Raw genomic sequence first — 19,936 nt, forward strand, 5'->3', positions numbered from 1 at the left:
CAAATGGAGACGTTACTGGCGCCCGCTCGAGCAAACCGACTAATGGGAAGTTAAGTGATTAAGTGATTAAGATAACCCTAATGATCAGTATGCCATTACTTGCAAAACACTAATGGTTGCTCTCTAGGATGTGTTTTGGAATTCGTACAGGGATAGAATCAATTCCAAGTCATCTTCACTATCAGGACTAAAGGATTGCAAAGACTATAAAGTTTTGTTCATACTATGCTTCCGACCAATAACTGAAAATCATACATTTTTGGGAGGGCGAAGCATACCCAGTGGTGCTCAGGACTTACTCTTGGCTCTGTGCTCAGGGATCACCCCTGTCCTGTTTCCTGTGTCCCATACAGTCCTTGTTGGTGGGGTTCAAGAGAACCTTAAGCGATGCTGGGAATTGAACTCCTGGTGGGCTACTTGCAAGTCAAGTACCTTAACTGTTGTCCTCTGGCCCCTGAAAATTCTACTTTTAAGAGCGGAAGCACAATGGTGCTTTTAATTATTTTGCTTGTTCTTGTCTAAATTTATTCAGTGGTTAGAATGTATATGGTAGGTGAGCCTCTCAGTGCTTTTGCCATTGAGGGTCAATTTCTTGGGTCCTGTCTTGGTTCTCCCAGAGTACAGAATTTTCTGAGACCCCTTCCCCGGATAGCGACTCCGTGAACTCTGTGGAAGGACACTCCGAGCCGTCCTGGTGCAAAGACATCAAGTTTGACGACAGCGACACAGAGCAGATAGCAGAAGAAGGGGACGATAATTTGACTAGTAAGCCTTGAACTTCCTATCGCTTTGTTTATATGAATCGTAACAGTGTACGTATGATAAAAATGAGCACTTTGGTTCAGTTGAAACAATCCTGCTTTTTGACTCCCATTAAATATAGAACATCTGATAACAGTCCTTGTCCAGATACAGTATTTTCTCAAGAAACCAACTTGTCAGGCTACTGGCGTTTCTGATTTTGCTGTAGTCTATAGCGTGTGGCAGCTTCACAGCGAATAACTGAGCTAATAACGCAGCAGACAAACCTCTCCCCTCTTCACTACGATATCAGCTTTTCTCTCTGCAGAACCTCCAACCTATTTCTTCTTTCAAAATTTCACTTTATATCCAACTTGTTCAAACTCGTTTCCATCTACATGGAAGGAGCAGGAAAATACTGTATCCATTTTTGGTATTGCACATTGGGCTTGTGTATTAAAAAAAAACAAAACAAAACGTTTCTTTCCTTTCCTCCGCTACCCTGATCAATCCCGTTCTCACTCCCCTTCCTCTCCCTGTATATCTTTCGCCTCCCAACACTAAAAGATTCTGCCAGCCCTAGCAAGCGTACATCAGTCAGCAGTTTCCAGTCCACAGTGGACAGTGACTCAGCCGCTTCTATCAGCCTGAACGTGGAGCTGGACAACGTGAACTTCCATATCAAGAAGCCCTCCAAGTACCCACATGTGCCCCCTCACCCTGCCGACCAAAAAGGTAGGAGGTGCTCACTGTCTGGAACCCCAGTACTGGCTGGAGAGCTGGGCTCGGAGCTCAGGCCGGCCTGACCCGCTTCCTCTGTCCCATATGGCTGAGGGCGTTTGGTGTGGGTTTTGGCTCACCCTTTCTTATTCTCCCCATACCTCCTCCCCGCACCCTTTTTTGAGGGGGTTGGTTCTTGTTCTCTCCTCTAGTCCCACCCACCCACCCAAGTTAAAAGCTTACAAAGCGACTCTTTCTGACCTTCCAAGGTGGCGTTTCTTGGCACTCACGGACATGGATGTTCTGCTTTGTTCATCTCTTTCTTTACCTAACATTTGGCAGCCTGTTTGCTCCTGCTCTTTACGCACTAGTGCAGTATTCTACTAAACCGTTTCAGATGCTTCAACTAAACCGGGGCAAGGGCGGGGATAGTCACGTAGTCCAAAATAAGTGCCGTAATTTAAAAAGGTTGTATAAACGCATATGCTATATTTATAAGATGTTTTTTAAATGACATATAATGAATTCACTGCTTTTAGTTCACTTATGAGGCTGTAGTCTACTGGTCAAAATCATAGTGGCTATATTCACAAGATATTTGGTACACGAGGTAAACTGTTGTAAAATCTATCATAACAACACAGAAGAGATTGCTTTTTAAACATAGGTGAAGTTTATTCTATTGGTTGTGATTACTTTTTTTTAATATTTGAAATGGTAATTTTTGTTTTTATTTATTTATTTACTTATTCATTCATTTTTATATATTTATTGAATCACTGTGAGAGCAGTTACAAAGCTTTCGGGTTTAAGTCTCGGTCATATAATGATGAAATACCCGTCCCTTCACCGGTGCCCATTTTCCACCACCAAAAACCCCAGTATAACCCCCATCCCACACTGTCACTGTCACTGTCTTCCCGTTGTTCATCGATTTGCTCAAGCGGGCCCAGTAATGTCTTCATCATGAGACTTGTTACTGTGTTTGGCATATCGAATACATCATGGGTAGCTTGCCAGGCTCTGCCGTGCGGGTGAGATACTCTTGGTAGCTTACCAGGCTCTCCGAGAGGGGTGGAGGAATCGAACTCCGGTCGGCTGTGTCAGCTGCGTGCAAGGCAAACGCCTTACCCGCTGTGCACATGTCGCTCCAGCCCACTATTGGTTGTAATTATTAAAGCAAATTAAAATTTTAGCCTTAATATGATCATGTCAATAATTTAAAATACGGAAATAGTTATTATAGAATTTCATTGTTGTAATGACTGAAACATTGTAATCATGAAGTAGTTAACTATGATTTTACCCAGAGTTTATTATTACTTTTTTGGTTTTGGGTCACACCTGGCAGTGCTTTGCTCCTGGGTTTAGGCTCAGGGATCACGCCTGGCAGGCTTGGGGACTATATATGGTATCTGTGACAGAACAAGGTCAGCCACATGCAAGGCTAGCACCCTGCCCACTGTTTTATCTCTCTAGCCCTAGAGTTTAAATTTTTAACATTTAATTCTCTAAAGTTGAACTTTAACATCTTTCGAACTTTTGAACTTTAACATCTGTGCTAAAAAAATGGAAAACAAATTTTACATTTTTAAAACATTTTGCTTAATTTGTCCTGTTAATTAGTATGGTAAGGATGTGGTAAAAATACACTTAATACTTAAGTAAATGTACTGGAATGATAGCGCAGTGAGTAGGGCATTTGCCTTGTACGCGGCTGACCCGGGTTTGATTCCCAGCATCCCATATGGTCCCCTGAGCACTGCCAGGAATAATTCCTGAGTGCATGAGCCAAAAATAACCCCTGTGCATTGCTGGGTGTGACCTAAACAGAAAAAAAAAACACACAAAAACCAGTACAATAAGGACATATATATATATATATATATATGGTTTTTTTTTAATAGTGTGGAGGAAAGGGAGCTTTGGCTATCATTTGAGTATGAGTGAAATATACATGTTTGTGGGAATCCTTAAAATGGATTGAAAAAATGTGGAGAATTTTTGGGTACTAAAGGGTAACGAGACAGCTGGGCACATGTGAAATTTGATTGTAAGTTAAACACACCTGGGGAACATTGGCTGGTTTCTTTTAAAATATAAATGACAGCTGTAGTTCAGAGGGACTGTATGTGGTATCTGGGACAGAACTGTATGTGATATCTTGGGACAAGATACTTTTTCTTTGAATGTACTTGTTGACACTTTATTTTTCTGAAAGTTGAGTGCCAAAAAGCATACCTTTTTTTTTTGTCTTGCTAAAAACATCACCCTTTAGAGAGTTAAGGGATTTTTGAAAATTACAAAGTAACTCCTTGTTATAAAAGTCCTAATAGCGAAAGCTGGACTGACTAGGGCAGAAGAGTCCAATAGTGACATATTTCACACTAGAACCTCCGATTGTATTGATAAGTGAAAGTAAACGAGAAAGCACTGGCAGTTGAAAAAAAAATCACCACAGCCACTGTGGTACCGCTGAACTCATCCCTTTAGAAAGGTTGTTTACAATGAGTTCTCTTACCTAGGGGTGAGATGTAGTGTTGATAGGATGATTCTGAAAGATGTGCCAGCACTTACCAAAGAATGGCAGGATGGCTAGATTTCGAGAGCACTGAAGGTTGTACAAGTGCCAACGAAAGGTTAGAAAAAGACGTTTGAAAATTGTGAAGCAAAGAAGGGAAAGTTAGACTCCCCCCAAGTCCTGCACTCTCTATCAGGAAGATTTTATTAAGAAAAAACACACTTAAGAGGAAGATAAAGTCCAGAGTAAATGAAGGGAGAATACCTCTTACATTAAGTTTATTGCCAGGTCCAGGCAAATTTTATACCAAATTGTTGAAAGAATTTGAAATGCTAATGTATGGATCCAGCATTTTTTAAGCTCTGAAGAACTGTGGAGAATAGCAGGGGGTCTTGATCACATTTCTCTCTCTCTTTTTTTCTTTTCTTTTCTTTTTGGTTCACACCCAGCGATCCTTACGGGTTGCTCCTGGCTCATGCACTCAGGAGTTACTCCTGGCAGTGCTTGGGGTACCATATGGGATGCCGGAAATTGAATCTGGGTTGGCCGCGTGCAAGGCAAAAGCCTTACCCCACTGGACTATCGCTCCGGCTCCTTCATCAGAATTTCTCATGGGTGGGTCTTATACTGCCCTGTGGATCGCCAGGATATCCCCAGGGGGCCGCAGATGAAAATTGTGAATGGAAGGCCACAGCATAAAAGTAGGGGGCCACTTTGTAGAACAATTGGGCTGTAGGAAGGAATAAGGTCAGAGGGGGCCATGGTTGGAAAAAAGTTTGAGAAGCACTGGTCTAGATTACTGAAGTGTTGGAGATGTGAAATTTTTTCCTTTTAAATTTATAAAGTCCTTTCCCAGCAGTGCTGAACGGACAGGAAGAGACACAGCAGCTACTCATAATGTCAGCAGCATGGTCTACCACTTGAGCTATCTGCCCTAGAAGCATTAAGAAATTTAAGAAAGAAAAACAGAAACAAAAATAAATCCTACAGGGGCTGGAGAGATAGCACAGGGGGCAGGGCGTTTGCCTTGCACGCGGCTAACCCAGGTTTGATTCCCAGCATCCCATATGGTCCCCTGAGCACCGCCAGGAGTAACTCCTGAGTGCAGAGCCAGGAGTAACCCCTGTGCATCGCCAGGTGAGACCCAAAAAGCAAAAAAAAAAAAAAAAAAAAAAAAAACAACCCTACAAACAGAACCAGAAAAGTAAAAAAAAAAAAAAATTACAAAGATTATTGATGAAGGATCTTGAGCTGTGTAATCTCCCGACAACTGGGGAAATCCCACTGCTCTCTCTTGCCGCCTGCATTCAGTGGTCTCGTGCCGCTTCCCCACCCGGGACAGCTGATGCCATAGCCAGACGAAGGAGGAAATGAGGGCCAGGCTGGTTGGTGATCAGTTGCCCATTATTCCATTCTCCCCACGCACCTGCTCCAGTCTCACTAAGCCCTTCATTCTAGTCTCACACTGCCCCTCATTCCCATCTCCTCCTGTCCCCCTCTCTCATCTCTCTACTCCCACTCATGCCTTGGTCTCTGTCTAGTCTCTCCCTGTCTCCCAGCATTGGAGGTAGTAACCACACCCACTCTGGTAGCACAATCAACATAGGAAAGCCTTTCTGCTGAAGCGCAAAATACCACTTAGGGGTATTTTCCTCTCCTTAGTCCAATAACTTAATTAACATCTTAATTAACATCTTAATTCTACTTTTTAATATTAGTTATTTTGTGTGGACACAGTAAGAGATACATTAAGTTTGTAGAGTGGCTCTCCTGGGGACATCTCTCTATAGATCGCAGACTACAGTGCTCAGGCCAGATTAATCTTTCCTAACCCTAGCGGGATCCTAATCCAGTTGTTACTTTTTGGATCATGACAGAATTTGTCCATGACCATGCTCTTAACTTCTAATTATGGCACTTTGGCCAGGCCCATTTGGATGCCAAGGCAGCTCACAGCTTGCCCTGAGTCCATTCAGTCCCTCTTCGGGGCCCTACTTTTGGGGTGCTAGGAAGTAAGGGCAACTGAGGCTTAAGTTGAGAAAACAGATGCCCAGGAGTGAATATCATTCTGAGTCTATTAAATCCCAAGTTACAGAAGCATAGCATTAACTGTCTTCCTGTGTCTATACAAAAAGGACAGTGCTCTGAATTAACTATGCATAGGACTTAAGGAGAAGAGAAAAGCAGTATTTACACGTTAACAGAGTCTGTTTAGGAGACAAAGGTGATTGACTGATTGGGGAAGCAGAGCACAAAGAAAGAGGTTACAAATAAACACAGAGGAATGGGAGCGCTGTGATGGGAGTAACCCAGTAAACCTAAGCTCCTTGTGGCAAGGCAGAAAGGACAAACCAGTGTTATCCTATATTTGATGTCACATATAGGAAGTTGGTAAAATTGTAGAAAAATGCAGTGAACAGGATGTACTCTGGTACTTAGGAGAGGAATTGATGGTGACCGGGCAGTGGTATTATTACTAAAATAAGGCATGGTAATAGGACCTTGGTGTTGTCTAGCAACTTTTTTTGGTCAGCATTTTTAATGATTCTCAAATTCACAGATCATTAAAATTTTGAAAGAAAAGCTAGCATGTTAAATAAATTAGAATTAGAATTTAAAGGTATTCATTTATTTTTTAAATTTTTATTAGTGAAACACCATGAGGTACAGTTGTAGACTTACAAATTTTTGTGCTTGGGTTTCAGTTATACAGTGATCGAGTACCCATCCCTCCACCAGTGCCCATTCTCCACCACCACTGATCCCAGTATCCCTCCCACTCCCCACACCCCCATCCCACCCAGGTATTTATTGTTTCAAGTAGTACCTTAGAGCAAAAAGAAATTGGCTATAAAGTAATGTAATTAGAATTTAAAGTTTATTATTCATACTCTGGAGAAAGCCATTTCTAATTTAATGATGTTGCTTGGAGGTATGAATGATTATTGGGTAGAAATTATATTCATTTTGAGTCTGGCTAAAGGAAAAATGGTTCAGTAGTTAGAGATAGTGGACTTTTGTCACTATTGACTAATGGAAAAAAACAACCGAAAACAACTACCTTCCTGGGTTATCAAAGATCTATGTCTACCTTCTGGCAGAGAGTTTAGGTTGACTTGGTGATTTCTGCGTTTTCGTTTATTTCTGAACTTTGAAATAAATCTAGGTCTATTCTAGTATTTTTAATAATCAAAACTGGTCTTACTGAGGTAACATTATATTGCAACCTTGCTTATGGCGTTATATAGAGAGTATAAGAAAATAAGAAATACTTTTTCTGCTCTGTATGACTGTAATAGAGAAGTTGCCCAGCATCAGAAATAAGGTAATTATTATATTGGCCTCTCAGGTCATTTGCGACTTTCACTGTTTCTAGTTTGAAGTCTTTATGAGCCTTTGAGTAAATGTTTCTGGCTTTCCTTTTTGTATGAAGTTGAAATGCATCCTTCCCTGTCCCATCCCTTTTCCCTTGCACCATACTTAGGTGAACACTGAGTACCGGAAAGTAAGGGTTGTCAGAGTGATCTGGTAGTGAAGAGAAAGGATAGATTGCTGCTTCTATTTTCATTCTTCTTAACATATAAATGGGAGTAAGTGGTTCTTGTCCCTAAAGAGAAGCCAAAAGTAATACTGTGATTTAAAAAGTTATTGATAGTTGAGTCTTTGGCATATAAGATTTCAACACCAATTTTTTCCACCAGTGTTCCCATATTCCCTCCTCACCTCCACCCCACCCCATCTCCACCTGTTGGATTTGACAGGCACATTGAAAAGTTTCAGTGGTTGCAGCTTAGAGCTCATCTTTTCAGTTTTGTCGAGTCTGTTTTGGATATGTGGCTGTATCACACACTCATATCACCCCAGTATAATCGATGCCCTCACCCCTCTTCACTCATTACTTCCTATTTTCTTCTTTCCCCCTCAGTTTCTTTTCTTCTGTCTTTCTCTTCTCTAAACACTGGGGGTCAAGAGTGATCTAAGCCATCCCCCTTTACTACAGTACATTTCCTCATCCGGTATTCGGTATACTACAGAGAAGTGAGATCATCCTTTGTCTTTCTTCTGGTTTACTTCATTCAGTATGATACCTTCCAGTTCTAACCAGGTTGCTGCAAATTGCATGATTTCATTGTTCGTTGTAGCTGTGTAGTATTCCATTATGCATATATACCACATCTTCATAATTCATTCATCTGTTGTTGGACACCTAGGTTGATATATTTTAGCTACAATACTGAGTGTACCAACGAATAATTGTGTGCATATATTTTTTTGAGAGGGTTTTTTATGTCATTGGAATAGATGCCGCAAAGTGGAATTGCTGAGTCATATGACAGTTCAATTCTAAGTTTACTGAGAACTCATCATAGTGTTTTCTACAGGGCTTGTACCAGACAACATTCCCACCAGCAGTGGATGAGTTCCTTATGTCTTTTTCTTAGAAATTATTTTGTATCTTCTAAAGCATGAGGAAATTAGGTTTTATAAATTGGTTGAAACATCTGGACCTAAAAATATTTTTTTTCCTCATGCTTTTTTATTGTAAATAAATGTCTCATTTCCAGAAACTTGGTATGATATTCTGGTTTGATATATTCTTCACTATAGTTCTAGGAGAGTTGTACAGTTAAATTTTTTAAGTTAGGTATTTCAAGCAGTGTTTTGAGCCATTCTTGGAAAGCTAACAAGAAGAACCCAGAGAAGAAAAATCAAAATCCTGGCTTCTGTAGGCCTTTTGATTCAGCTTTCCATTTTAGGAAAACATAGGGCATATAGAATCAAGTTAAATGGCACTAGAAGGAAACATTCCATCAGACCCTGAATGTGGAACATTATTTAGGGCATTAGGCTTTTTTTTTTTTTTTTTGCTTTTTGGGTCACACCCAGCGATGCACAGGGGTTACTCCTGGTTCATGCACTTTGGAATTACTCCTGGCCATGCTCCGGGGTCCATATGGGATGCTGGGAATCGAACCTGGGTTGGGCCACGTGCAAGGCAAACTCCCTTACCCGCTGTGCTATCACTCCAGCCCCACATTAGGACATTTAGCCTAAGCTCTTACAGAATAGAGTATTACTTAAAAAAAAAAAAGTTGTGGGACCTGCTTTTGATGGAAAGAGAATAAAGAGAATAAAGTCACATTGTCCCTTGGTGTGAGGGGGGAAAACATTAAACCAATTGGGAGACAATTAGATAAGTTTGAATATGGAAAACTCTAGAGAAATATCCTAAGAGAGTTGAGCAAGTGATTGACAGTTGTTAAGTCTAGACAATGGGTGTATGAGGTTTTCTGTGTGTTTGAATTATTTTCAAACACAACTGGGGACAATCTGTCCCTTTGGAATTTGTATATGTATACATATAAGCTTTAGTATAAAAAGCCACTATGTTACCTTGCATGTGGTCAACCCAAATTTGATCCCCAGCATCCCATATGGTACCCTGAGCACCCCCAGAGTGATTCCTGAATGCACAGCCAGGAATAACCCTTGAGCATTGCCAGGTGTGACCTCCCCCCCCAAAAAAAAGAAAGAAGGAAAAAAAGCCCCTTTATACATAAATACTTGCATATATGTATGTATATAGTGACTTTACAAGCTTTGTATATATGTTTATTGTGTGTGTGTGTGTGTGTGTGTGTGTGTGTGTGTGTATGTGTATGTATACATACAGTCTTTGTTTTGGGGCCACACACAGTGATGCCAGGGGCTACTTCAGGCCCTGGGCTCTGGTGACCATGCAGGACTGGATGGACCCAGCCTTAACTGTTGAATAGGCTGCATCGTTGAGTTAACTTCAGCTCCAAGACACGAGAATAAGTGAATAAACAGGGAGTGGTGTTATTAATTTCTGTGCAAAAATAAAATGCAACATCAAATTTACTGGGTTTTTTTGAAATTGGCACATTTGAGTTCTGGAAATAATTTTCCCTTCTTTTTCCTTACTAGAAGGATGAGCATTGTTGACTCATAAACATTAACTTTTGAAGTCTGATTTTTTTTTAATACGTAAAGTTTGCTTGAAGATTTTGGTTGAGAAGGTTTGTCTTAAAGGCCATAAAAGGCATTGTGGTTTAAGTTGCCTGGCAGAAAGAACCCCACTTGAACTTCTCTTGGTCACAGAGTTAAAGTCATGGGGAAGTAAACAAGTTTCACTTGTGAGAAAAAATGGAATATTTAAAAGATTGAGAAGAACCCATTCAGAATGTGTTCTGTAGTTGTTTGAATGGTAACCATTTGGCAGTGTTTCATTAGAATTTTTGAAAAGCAAACTCTTAATTCAAAAACTAATAAAAATCCTATGAGTTACATTTTTATTGCCTATCCATGCCACTATTATACCTTATATTCTGAAATTAAAACAATTATCTTTTATTGTTTTATCAGGGGCTTCTTTGGGAACCACTTTACATATAGGCATTGTTAAGTAATATAGTTATATCTGAGAAAAATGTCTTAATTTTTAGATGTGTCTTGCAAATTGCTATTTATTCAGCCACTGATTACCTGATTGAATTGGGCATGAACTCCATCTTACTTTTTTTTTTCATTTTTTATAATTTTATTGAATCACCGTGAGAGCAGTTGTCTTGGTCATACAATGAAATACCTGTACCTTCACCAGTGCCCACCCAAAAACCCCAGTATACCCCCATTCCACACCCTTGCCCTACCTGTGGGGCAGATGATTTCCACATTACTCTGTCTCTACTTTGATTACATTCAATATTTTGACACCAGACCCACCATTATTATTTGGCATTTTACCGCAACACTCAGATCTGCTAAAAAAGGCAACAGTAGACAATTTGTTTTCTATTGCTGGTTATGAATAACATATGATGTCGCGTGGTTGCAGTAGTGGCCGCGTGATTTTGAAATTTCAAAATTTTAACAATTAAATCTGGAGGAATTTCTGCCAAAACCTGCTGGGTTCTGAGATTTGTTCCTAAGTCTCTTGAATCATGGCTGTTAAGCAGCTTGATCAGGAGCCAGAAAGGCCATTTGTGGGTGGTAACTTGGGGTCTCGTTGCAAATTCTTGAAAAATCTTAATTTTCATAATCTGGTTCAGCTTTAATAAGGGAAAATGAGATGTTAAGAATTATGTAACAGTACTGTTCTGAAGTTTTTTTGTTTGTTTGTTTAGTGGGGGAATTTAGGCTATACCTGGCAGAAGGTTTACTCTTTTTTTTTTTTAGTTTTTATTAGTGAGACACCATGAGGTACAGTTGTAGACTTACAAATTTTTGTGCTTGGGTTTCAATTATACAATGATCAAATACCCATCCCTCCACCAATGCCCATTTCCCACCACCACGGATCCCAGTATCCCTCCTATCCCCCATTCCCCCCATCCCACCCTGACTCTGTGGCAGGGCATTCCCTTTTGTTCTCTCTCTGCAGAGGGCTTACTCTTGGCACTGTTCTCAGGAAAGACTCCTGGAAGTGCTTAGATTATAGGGAGACCAGGTTGGCCACATGCTAGGTAAAGCCTTAACACTTGTACTGTCTCTCCAGGCTTATTTCAAGGTTTTGGTCAAGTCTATTAAATTTAGCAGGACATATGTGTAACAAATGTAAAGATGTAGTTTGGCGCTTTCTCGAATTGCCCGGGCAGTGATGGGTGAATATGAGTAATGGTTTGTGTGGGTGTGCTCTCAGTGTAATTATGCTGGCTTGTTATAGTTTCTCCTTTCCTTCCTCCTCTCTCTGCTTTCTTCCTGGTATGCAGAGTATTTGATTTCTGACAATGGAGGACAGCAGCTCTCAATAAGTGACGCCTTCATCAAAGGTAATCTCTCAAAATCTATCGATGGGAGGGGGTCATTTTGTTTATGAAGGTATAACTAAGGCCTGACACAATGATTGGCGGAGGACAGGTACTGAAAAATCTATTTGATTATTTCAGTATCACAGGGACACATCTGTAGTGACATACTTCATGGGAAGTGATTTTAAAATGTGGTCCTTGAAAACAATGAAAGGGTTTTAAATAAATATGCATTTTGTTTTTTGTCCTTTCCTGTATCAGTGAATATTGATGTATGTATGGTTCAGGATTGTCAGATATTCAAGGACCAGGGGCAGGTCTCATCCGAGTGAGGATGCTGCTTGCCTTGAAGAACAGGAAAGAGAAGTAGAGAATATAAAGTACTCTGGGGATAAAGGAAGTATGCAGTACAAGCCTTTTGTTACTCCATTCATATTTATTGTATAGTTAAAGAAACACTTAATTGACTCCTGACATTCCACAGTCTAGACCTCAGATAATGGAAGTTTCACCCGTAGCACAAAAAGTTGGGCAACCTGGTAGTAGGAAGGCCTCTTCCTACTGATTGCAAAGCTAACAGTGTTTATAAGTTTACCGTGTGCTTGTTCCAGCTTCCATGCAATTAAAAAGTATGGTTTGTGTCCCTCACATGTTATGAAGATATGCTTTATTATGTAATCTGCTAGACTGGTTCGTTGGAAATTTTTGGCTTTAAATTACCACGAATTAAAAAATGTTAAAAAAATAAAGTTTATTTAAAAAAAAGTAAATGGTAGACATTTTCTACCTTTTGCATCTTATTCAGTTTATAGCCAAATATTATTTTATGAATATGTTTTTAAAAAGCATTTAACACTCTTATTTATTTATTTATTGGTCTTGATTAATTTTTCCCTTTCTAAAAATTACAGGATTTTAAAATTAATTTTGTAAATTTTTATAAATTTATAAATTTTTGCATATTAAAAATACTTCACAGTTTTTTTGAGTGGGTGGGGGGCATTCATTTTATAAAACTTTGTTCCAATATTTAAAAATAAATGTTATCAAGGAACGCCTGACTAGATATTCAGCACTGTCACATATTGCTTCAGACATACTGGAACTGAGCTTTTTCTCTTGTAATTCAGCGCCCACATGTCATATGCTGTTCTGTTCACTTTTCAGATTTCTGTTGAATACCATTTTCAGCTTGTGATTTCACTGGGAAAATTAACACCCTCTTTTTTTTTTTTTTAAATATGCCCAAACAGAGGGACAGTATAAAAATTTTACTTGCTTTTTGGAAGTTGAATTTATAGTCCTTGAACTGGGTGTTCCCGTTGCTGAATGTAATTTGACTTTTCACAGTTCTGACTCCTGCAAACATTAAAGAGCCAACTTGGGCATAATTCTTTTTATTTATATATTTATCCAGTGTCTTGCCTTTTTAACACCAAAAAATTGAATTGGTTAACTTGAACAATTCACAAAGAGGAATTGGTAGTTTCTCAGTCCACGAGTAGATGGTGTTAGACTATAATAAAGTGTCATCTCCCCTTTTATAACCTTGCACAGAATCCCTATTTAATCGTCGAGTAGAGGAGAAACCCAAAGAACTGCCTTTCACCCCTCTGGGCTGGCACCATAACAACCTGGAGCTGCGGGAGGAGAATGGAGAGAAGCAGGCCATGGAGAGACTGCTGTAAGGCCGGGAGCTTGTTCCTTTTCCCTTTCTCTGGTAGACTCATTGATGACTTTCTAGGCATGCGTAGTTTTTCCTTATAAATCCTAAGGTTACCTGGGAAGCAAGTCCCAAGTCCTGTTCTGATGCAGTTTCCTATAAAATAAGATTCCCCTGTGTTTGTCTGTCCCCATTGTAACTCAGGTGTCAAAATTACACCAAATCAAAGGGGTCATCTTCACGAAAGCCGTTCACAGATACGTTTATGTGCAAAATCATTAAGGTGCAGCTGTACTGAAGGTCTGTGATTTACTGGGGAGATTTTGATCCGGGAGCCGTAGCTCCTCTAGATGCTAATAAATTCTCTGTAGACAGCTTGTTGTTTCTTTAGAATTGTTGTTTCTGGCAATATTAACTGTGTCAACTTCTTGTGACATTTTTGTAGTTCAGCTAATCATAATCACATGATGGCACTACTCCAGCAGTTGCTCCATAATGAGTCATTGTCACCATCTTGGAGGGACATCATTGTGTCACTAGTCTGTCAAGTTGTTCAGACAGTCCGACCTGATGTCAAGATCAGGGATGACGACATGGATATCCGTCAGTTTGTCCACATCAAAAAAGTGAGCTCTGCTAACGCTTTCCTCATGCTTGGAGCTGGTGGTGCGGGCCTGACTGTAGTGTATGTCTTCACGGTAATTCTAGGGAACCATTGCCACGAAGGTTACTCAGTGAGGAGGACAAGCTTTTTCTCTTTGATCTTTGTCAGCTGTCCTCGGAGGGTCATGGGGATCCACTCACTGAAGTCACTGCTGATGAATGAGATGGGGTGACTGAGGTGTGGAATGCTCCGGGAACCCAAACAGAGTTCCTCAGTTCCTTTTTTTCTTTTTCTTCTTCACATATTGTTTATGAGAAGGCCTCTTCCCACACTGTGATTGTTCTGAGGAACAACGGTATGTGATTTCTTTATTTAGATAGTAATGAAATTCTTTATCTGTATTTGGCCTAATACGGTTTTGTTTTATTTTGTTTTGGGGCCACACTTCAACGTTCTTGGGGCTTATTCCTGAGTCTGTGCTCTAGGATCACTCCTGGCATGGCTCGGGGGACCATATGGGGTTCCAGGAATCATACCCAGGTCAAATGTTTGCAAGGCTAGCAACCTACCCTCTGTACTATATTGTTCCAGCCCCTAAAAGTAGTGTTTTTTTTTTTTTGTTTGTTTGTTTTTTTTTTTTGCTTTTTGGGTTACACCCAGCGATGCTCAGGGATTACTCCTGGCTCTGCACTTAGGAATTACTCCAGGTGATGCTTAGGGGACCATATTGGATGCTGCAGATTGAACCTGGGTTGTCTGTGTGCAAGGCAAATGTCCTACCTGCTCTGGCCCCCCTGATAGTAGTTGTAACTTTCATGTAGCACCAATTTTTTTTTTCTGTCAGATGGGTACTTTAGAATACTAGACAGGACAATTAGAGAGTATGAAGTGGAAAAATATTTAAGAAACCATTATTGGTTGAAAGGATGATCAATCTCCTGAATTTTTTTTGTTCTTATTTGATTATATAATTACTAAGGTAAAAATGAAAATAAGTTAAGTCTATTCACCTGACTGGATTATAAAACTGCATTATTGAATTTTATTTTTTTTTCTTAATTGCTTAAATAGATTCCAGGTGGAAAGAAGTTTGATTCTATGGTTGTCAATGGATTTGTTTGTACCAAGAATATTGCACATAAAAAGGTAATATGATTCAGTTTAACAATGAGGTTCGTTAAACTGTGATTCTGCTGAATGAAAAAATTGGGTTACCAAATCATGGAAGAAAAGGAGAATGGCACTGAGAAGCAACAAAGGGCAAAATGGATTGATTGATTAAGTTTTACGCCACACCTAGCAATGCTCAGGAGTTATCCTTGGTGGGGGCAGTAGAGGTATCTTATGGGATGCTGGGAATCAAACCCAGGAGGTTGGCTGCCTCAAGGCAATCACCCTACTCGCTGTACTATATCGCTCCAGTGCCAAGGGCAGAATTTTGTATCTGCCACAGAGGCAAATATTTGGAGACCCAGGGAAGCTGTTTCAGAACTGATGATTTTGGATTTCGATAACTTAAGTTCATCAGAAGGAAGGGGGAGAGGCTGAGTTATACTTCTAGACCAACAGATACAGATCTTGAACCTGCCACATCAGGTTTCTCTGATAGACTGGAATTCTTCCAGAGGCCTAAAACACTTTTTTTTTAAAAAACACTTGAGGTTAAGCTGCACAACCATCACTGGATTGTTACCTCCCACTTTCTGTACCTCTGCTTTAGCCCTGCCTTTCCATCGCCAGCACAGAGGAGCGGTATATAGTAATAGATGTGGTAAGGAAACTCTAGAATCCTAAGGAGAAAGACGTGGAATGGCTGGGGAGGAGGCCAGAGTAAGCAGGCCAAAACTTTGTATTCCACGAAGGGTCTGGAGCTGTAGTTCAAGGGCTGCTGATGGTCACAGTGAATGTCAGCACCAGTGGGCCTGATTCACAGTGCCCCCCCATCCTACACCCACCTCTAGAAATGTTCATTCCGGAGATTTAGCTGAGTAGGAGGCTGAGGGGGAGTGGAAGCAGGGAAAGGGGCTTGCTTTTAAAGTAGGTGCCCGAGCCTGTCAGTGTTATGTTGGTCCTCACTTCCCGAGAAAGTTCTGATCTTTCAAAGTCCTCAGAAGCCTTGTCAGACTTCAGAATCATTGAGGAAACTTAACTGAAATAACAGTAACCTTGGGGGAAAGTTAGTAAGAGTGGGATGTTAATCCGACATCTAGCTTGAGCAACTAAGTGGATGAGATCCAGCCCTGTTTTTCCTCCTTTGCAGCAAAAATAAGTACATTGCTTTATTGTTGGGTCATAAACCTCCTCAAATTTGTTAGAAATCAAGAACAAGCAGAAATATTGTAGCTGATCTTATTTTATTATCATGATCCACAGTCATTATTTCTACAGAAATACTGAAATAAAAAAGTATCCACTATTATTGACTAAAGAAATCTTTTAAATTAAATTAAATGTTCTTTGTTGAATCAAGTGCTAGTGTTCCCAGAACTGAAAATTTTGTGTGAGTATGGTAGAGCTACATGCATGAATGGCTGTCTTGCACCACTGGCTGTATTTAGAGACTGGCCATATTTAGTATTTAATTTGTAGTTACTGAAAAAAAAAAAACAACACCAAAAACCAAAAAACAACCCTTGCATGAAGTTCCCCAACGTGAAGGTTCAGTTTTCAGTGACATTTACTGGTTTGGGGGTCTATGAATGTGGTAGAGCCTGTAACCCATTTTCAGAATTTAGGCTATTTTGCCTGTGTCTTTAGAAGCCTGTTTGGTTTTTGAATATATTATATATTCTTTGGAGTATATGCTTTTGGATTTAAGGTTTTCTTTAAGTTCTTGTTACTTAACCTATTGCCAATATACAGCTGCTTGGAAATTTATTCTGTTAGAAAGCTGTTCAATCTAGCATCTTATCTTATTCTATTTAAAATTTTTGTAATTTTAGGTAATAAAACTTTTTTTTATTAGTTTATGGTCGCACTGATTTTTATGTAATGGTTTTTATTGGTTTTCAGTGTTTATTTTTGGGCCAAACCCAGTGATGTCCAGAACTTATTCCTGACTATGGTCAGGGGTCGTTTCTGATGGTGCTCAGGTGACCATATGTGGGTCCAGAATCAAACAAGGTTGGCTGTGTGCAAGGGAAGTGTCCTACCCAGCAAGGGAAGTGTCCTACCCACTGTACTATTTGTCCATTTCCTGTTTATGGCTTTGATGTGTTAAGCTACCGTACCCCCTCACCACCAAAAACTCCAAGACACCCTTCATCGCTGTCTCTATATCATCTCCACTCAGCCTGTCCCCCACTAGTAATTTTTATTTTTATAATCAAAAATTTTATTTTATTAATTTTTCTTTTTTTTTATGTAGGAGTACTGCTATTTATTCAGCCACTGATTGGGCTGATTGAATTGTGCATGAACTCCACCTAATTTTTATTTTCATAATAAAAAAATCCCTAATTTTTGATGGGACTGAAATCAAGAAAACAATACAAAGATAAATAAAATCAGGAGCCATTTTTTTTTTTTCAAAAGAAACAGGCTCGACAAGAACCTTAGCTAGTTATCTATGAAAAAAGGAATTTTCATAACCCAAGGCCAGAGTTTGTGACTGTCTGGTGCTATCTCTTCCCTTGTTTTGTCTCTGTACCATCATGAGTGAGATCATCTGATACTTGACCTCCCTCTGACTTATTTCACGTAACCACAATGCCCTTCAATTCCATACATGTAGTGGAGAATTGCAAGATTTCATTTCCTGCAGTTCCTCAGTGTGCCATTATATTTAGATACCACAAACTTTTTCATCCAGTCCTCTGTCTCTTGGGTTATGTCCGTACCCTGGCCATAATACTTAGTGTTACAATGAACCATTTTGAATGAAAGATTTTGTATTTGGGGCAGATGGCAAGGAGTTAAGTCACTAGGTTATAAGGAAGCAATAGTCCTATTTCTGGGAGAAACTTTTATTCAGTCCCATAGGGACTGAACCCTGGGGGATTCCTCTCAACAGTGGATGAGAGTTCCTTTTTAACCACTGTCCCACCAACAACCGGTTGTTTTCAGTCTTTTTCAATATATGGTGTTTTAACTGTCATTTGAATTTCCATTTTGTGTTTTCCCCGATAATAAGTGACAGTCAGTCCTTCATGTGTATGCCTCCTGGCCACCTGTGTGTCTTTTTCAAAGAAGTGTTTGTTCATTGTCCCTCCCTATTTTTTTTAAAATTTTTATTAGTGAGACACCATGAGGTACAGTTGTAGACTTACAAATTTTTGTGCTTGGGTTTCAATTATACAATGATCAAATACCCATCCCTCCACCAGTGCCCATTTTCTACCATCATGGGTCCCAGTATCCCTCCCACTCCCCAACCCCCCAAGAGAACAATACAAAGGGTATATAAAAGCAGGAGCTGATTTTTCAAAAGAAATAGGATTGACAAGATCATAGCTAGTTTATCTATGAAAAAGGAACTGGGTGCATGAAGTGGCGCAAGGAACATCTCTCCAACAATTGGGGTGGGGAAGCTGGATGCATGTCTCACGCCATACACAAAAGATTGCCCCAAATGGATTAAAGACCTCAGGATGAGACCAGAATCCATAAAATACCATGAGGAAAATATTGGCAGAACTCTACTCGATACAGACTTTAGAGGTGTTCGTAATGATTTATCTCTCCTGGCAAACATAACAAAAAAGAAACACACTAAAATAAAAAGCCAGTCTACTGAATTGGAGAAAATATTTGCGTTGCATATATCTGATAAAGTCTAATGTCCAAGATATTATATACACACTCCAAAGCTCAAAAAAGCAAAAGGAAAGAAAAAGAAACCGATCACTTATCGGGAAGCATTTTAATTCTTTTCTCCTTCCTCTACTCTTCTTGAATTTTAGAAAGTCCATGATTCAAACTAGTTGATTTCTGGACTAAGGATGTAGCTCAGTGGGCGAGGGCTGAATGTGAATCCCTGGATTTGATTCCCAGCGCTGCCCTCCCTCCCCGCGAATTGCTCATCTCTGGGAGTTTATGAAATAGAATAGCCTGCCTTCCAGCTCTTCTTGCCCTAGTCTAGTGCTTGATATATCTTTTTGCAATATTGAAATAAAAAAATAGTTAAGAGTGTAGAGAACTTGATTTAATAATAGTTTCTAGTGAAATAGCTTTTGGAGTTTTTTGCCTGGCTCAGAACAAATGTAAGACTGCCATGAAAGAGCTAAATGGGAGTATCTTAATACGAATGTAATGAGAAAAATCTGGTTAATGTAAGAGGATTTATGAACAGTAGAAATCAGTGAAGTAAGGAAATCTCTGAAGAGCAAACTTGAAAAGCCTTAACAAACTTTATTTCTTTGTAGATGAATTCTTGTATCAAAAACCCTAAAATCCTTCTTTTGAAATGTTCGATTGAGTATCTGTACAGAGAAGAAACCAAATTTACTTGCATCGATCCTATTGTGCTTCAGGTAAGAACGTTTTCTTGGCGGTGGGCATGGGTTGGAGGCAGGCGGAGAGAAGATAGTTGGAGCCAATCCTCATCAAGGGCTGGTTCTGTGCTCTGGAGTGATCCCTAGCAATGGCTGGAGCTCTCTGGTGCCAGGTGTTGAACTGGGGTCAGCTGCATTGCGAAACAAGCTGCACCTGTACTCTCTGGCCTCCATGTGTTAAGAACTTACAGAGATATTCCTCACTGGGGGAATTTGTATGTGCTGTGATGCTTACAAATTCTTAATTGTTTAAGAATAACATTTATTCTTTTTTTTTTTTTTTTTTTTTTGCTTTTTGGGTCACACCTGGCAATGCACAGGGGCTACTCCTGGCTCTGCACTCAGGAATTACTCCTGGCCATGCTTGGGGAATTGGGGATGGTGTGAGTTGAACCCGGGTCGGCTGCGTGCAAGGCAAACGCT

General features: G+C 39.8%; 1 protein-coding gene across 1 annotated transcript in view; it reads left to right on the forward strand.

Annotated features, from left to right (window-relative positions):
* PIKFYVE (phosphoinositide kinase, FYVE-type zinc finger containing) overlaps positions 1–19,936 on the forward strand; it is a 102,894-nt gene that overhangs the window by 34,058 nt on the left and 48,900 nt on the right. Inside the window, exons 11-17 of the mRNA XM_056111650.1 lie at positions 618–765; positions 1,309–1,476; positions 11,716–11,775; positions 13,312–13,438; positions 13,863–14,043; positions 15,093–15,167; positions 19,385–19,492. Of these exons, the coding sequence (XP_055967625.1) occupies positions 618–765; positions 1,309–1,476; positions 11,716–11,775; positions 13,312–13,438; positions 13,863–14,043; positions 15,093–15,167; positions 19,385–19,492 (867 nt within the window). The remainder of the gene's footprint in view (positions 1–617; positions 766–1,308; positions 1,477–11,715; positions 11,776–13,311; positions 13,439–13,862; positions 14,044–15,092; positions 15,168–19,384; positions 19,493–19,936) is intronic.

Source organism: Sorex fumeus, unplaced genomic scaffold (genome assembly GCF_029834395.1).
Source record: "Sorex fumeus unplaced genomic scaffold, SorFum_2.1 ptg000014l, whole genome shotgun sequence".
In the NCBI taxonomy this organism is placed as follows: domain Eukaryota; kingdom Metazoa; phylum Chordata; class Mammalia; order Eulipotyphla; family Soricidae; genus Sorex; species Sorex fumeus.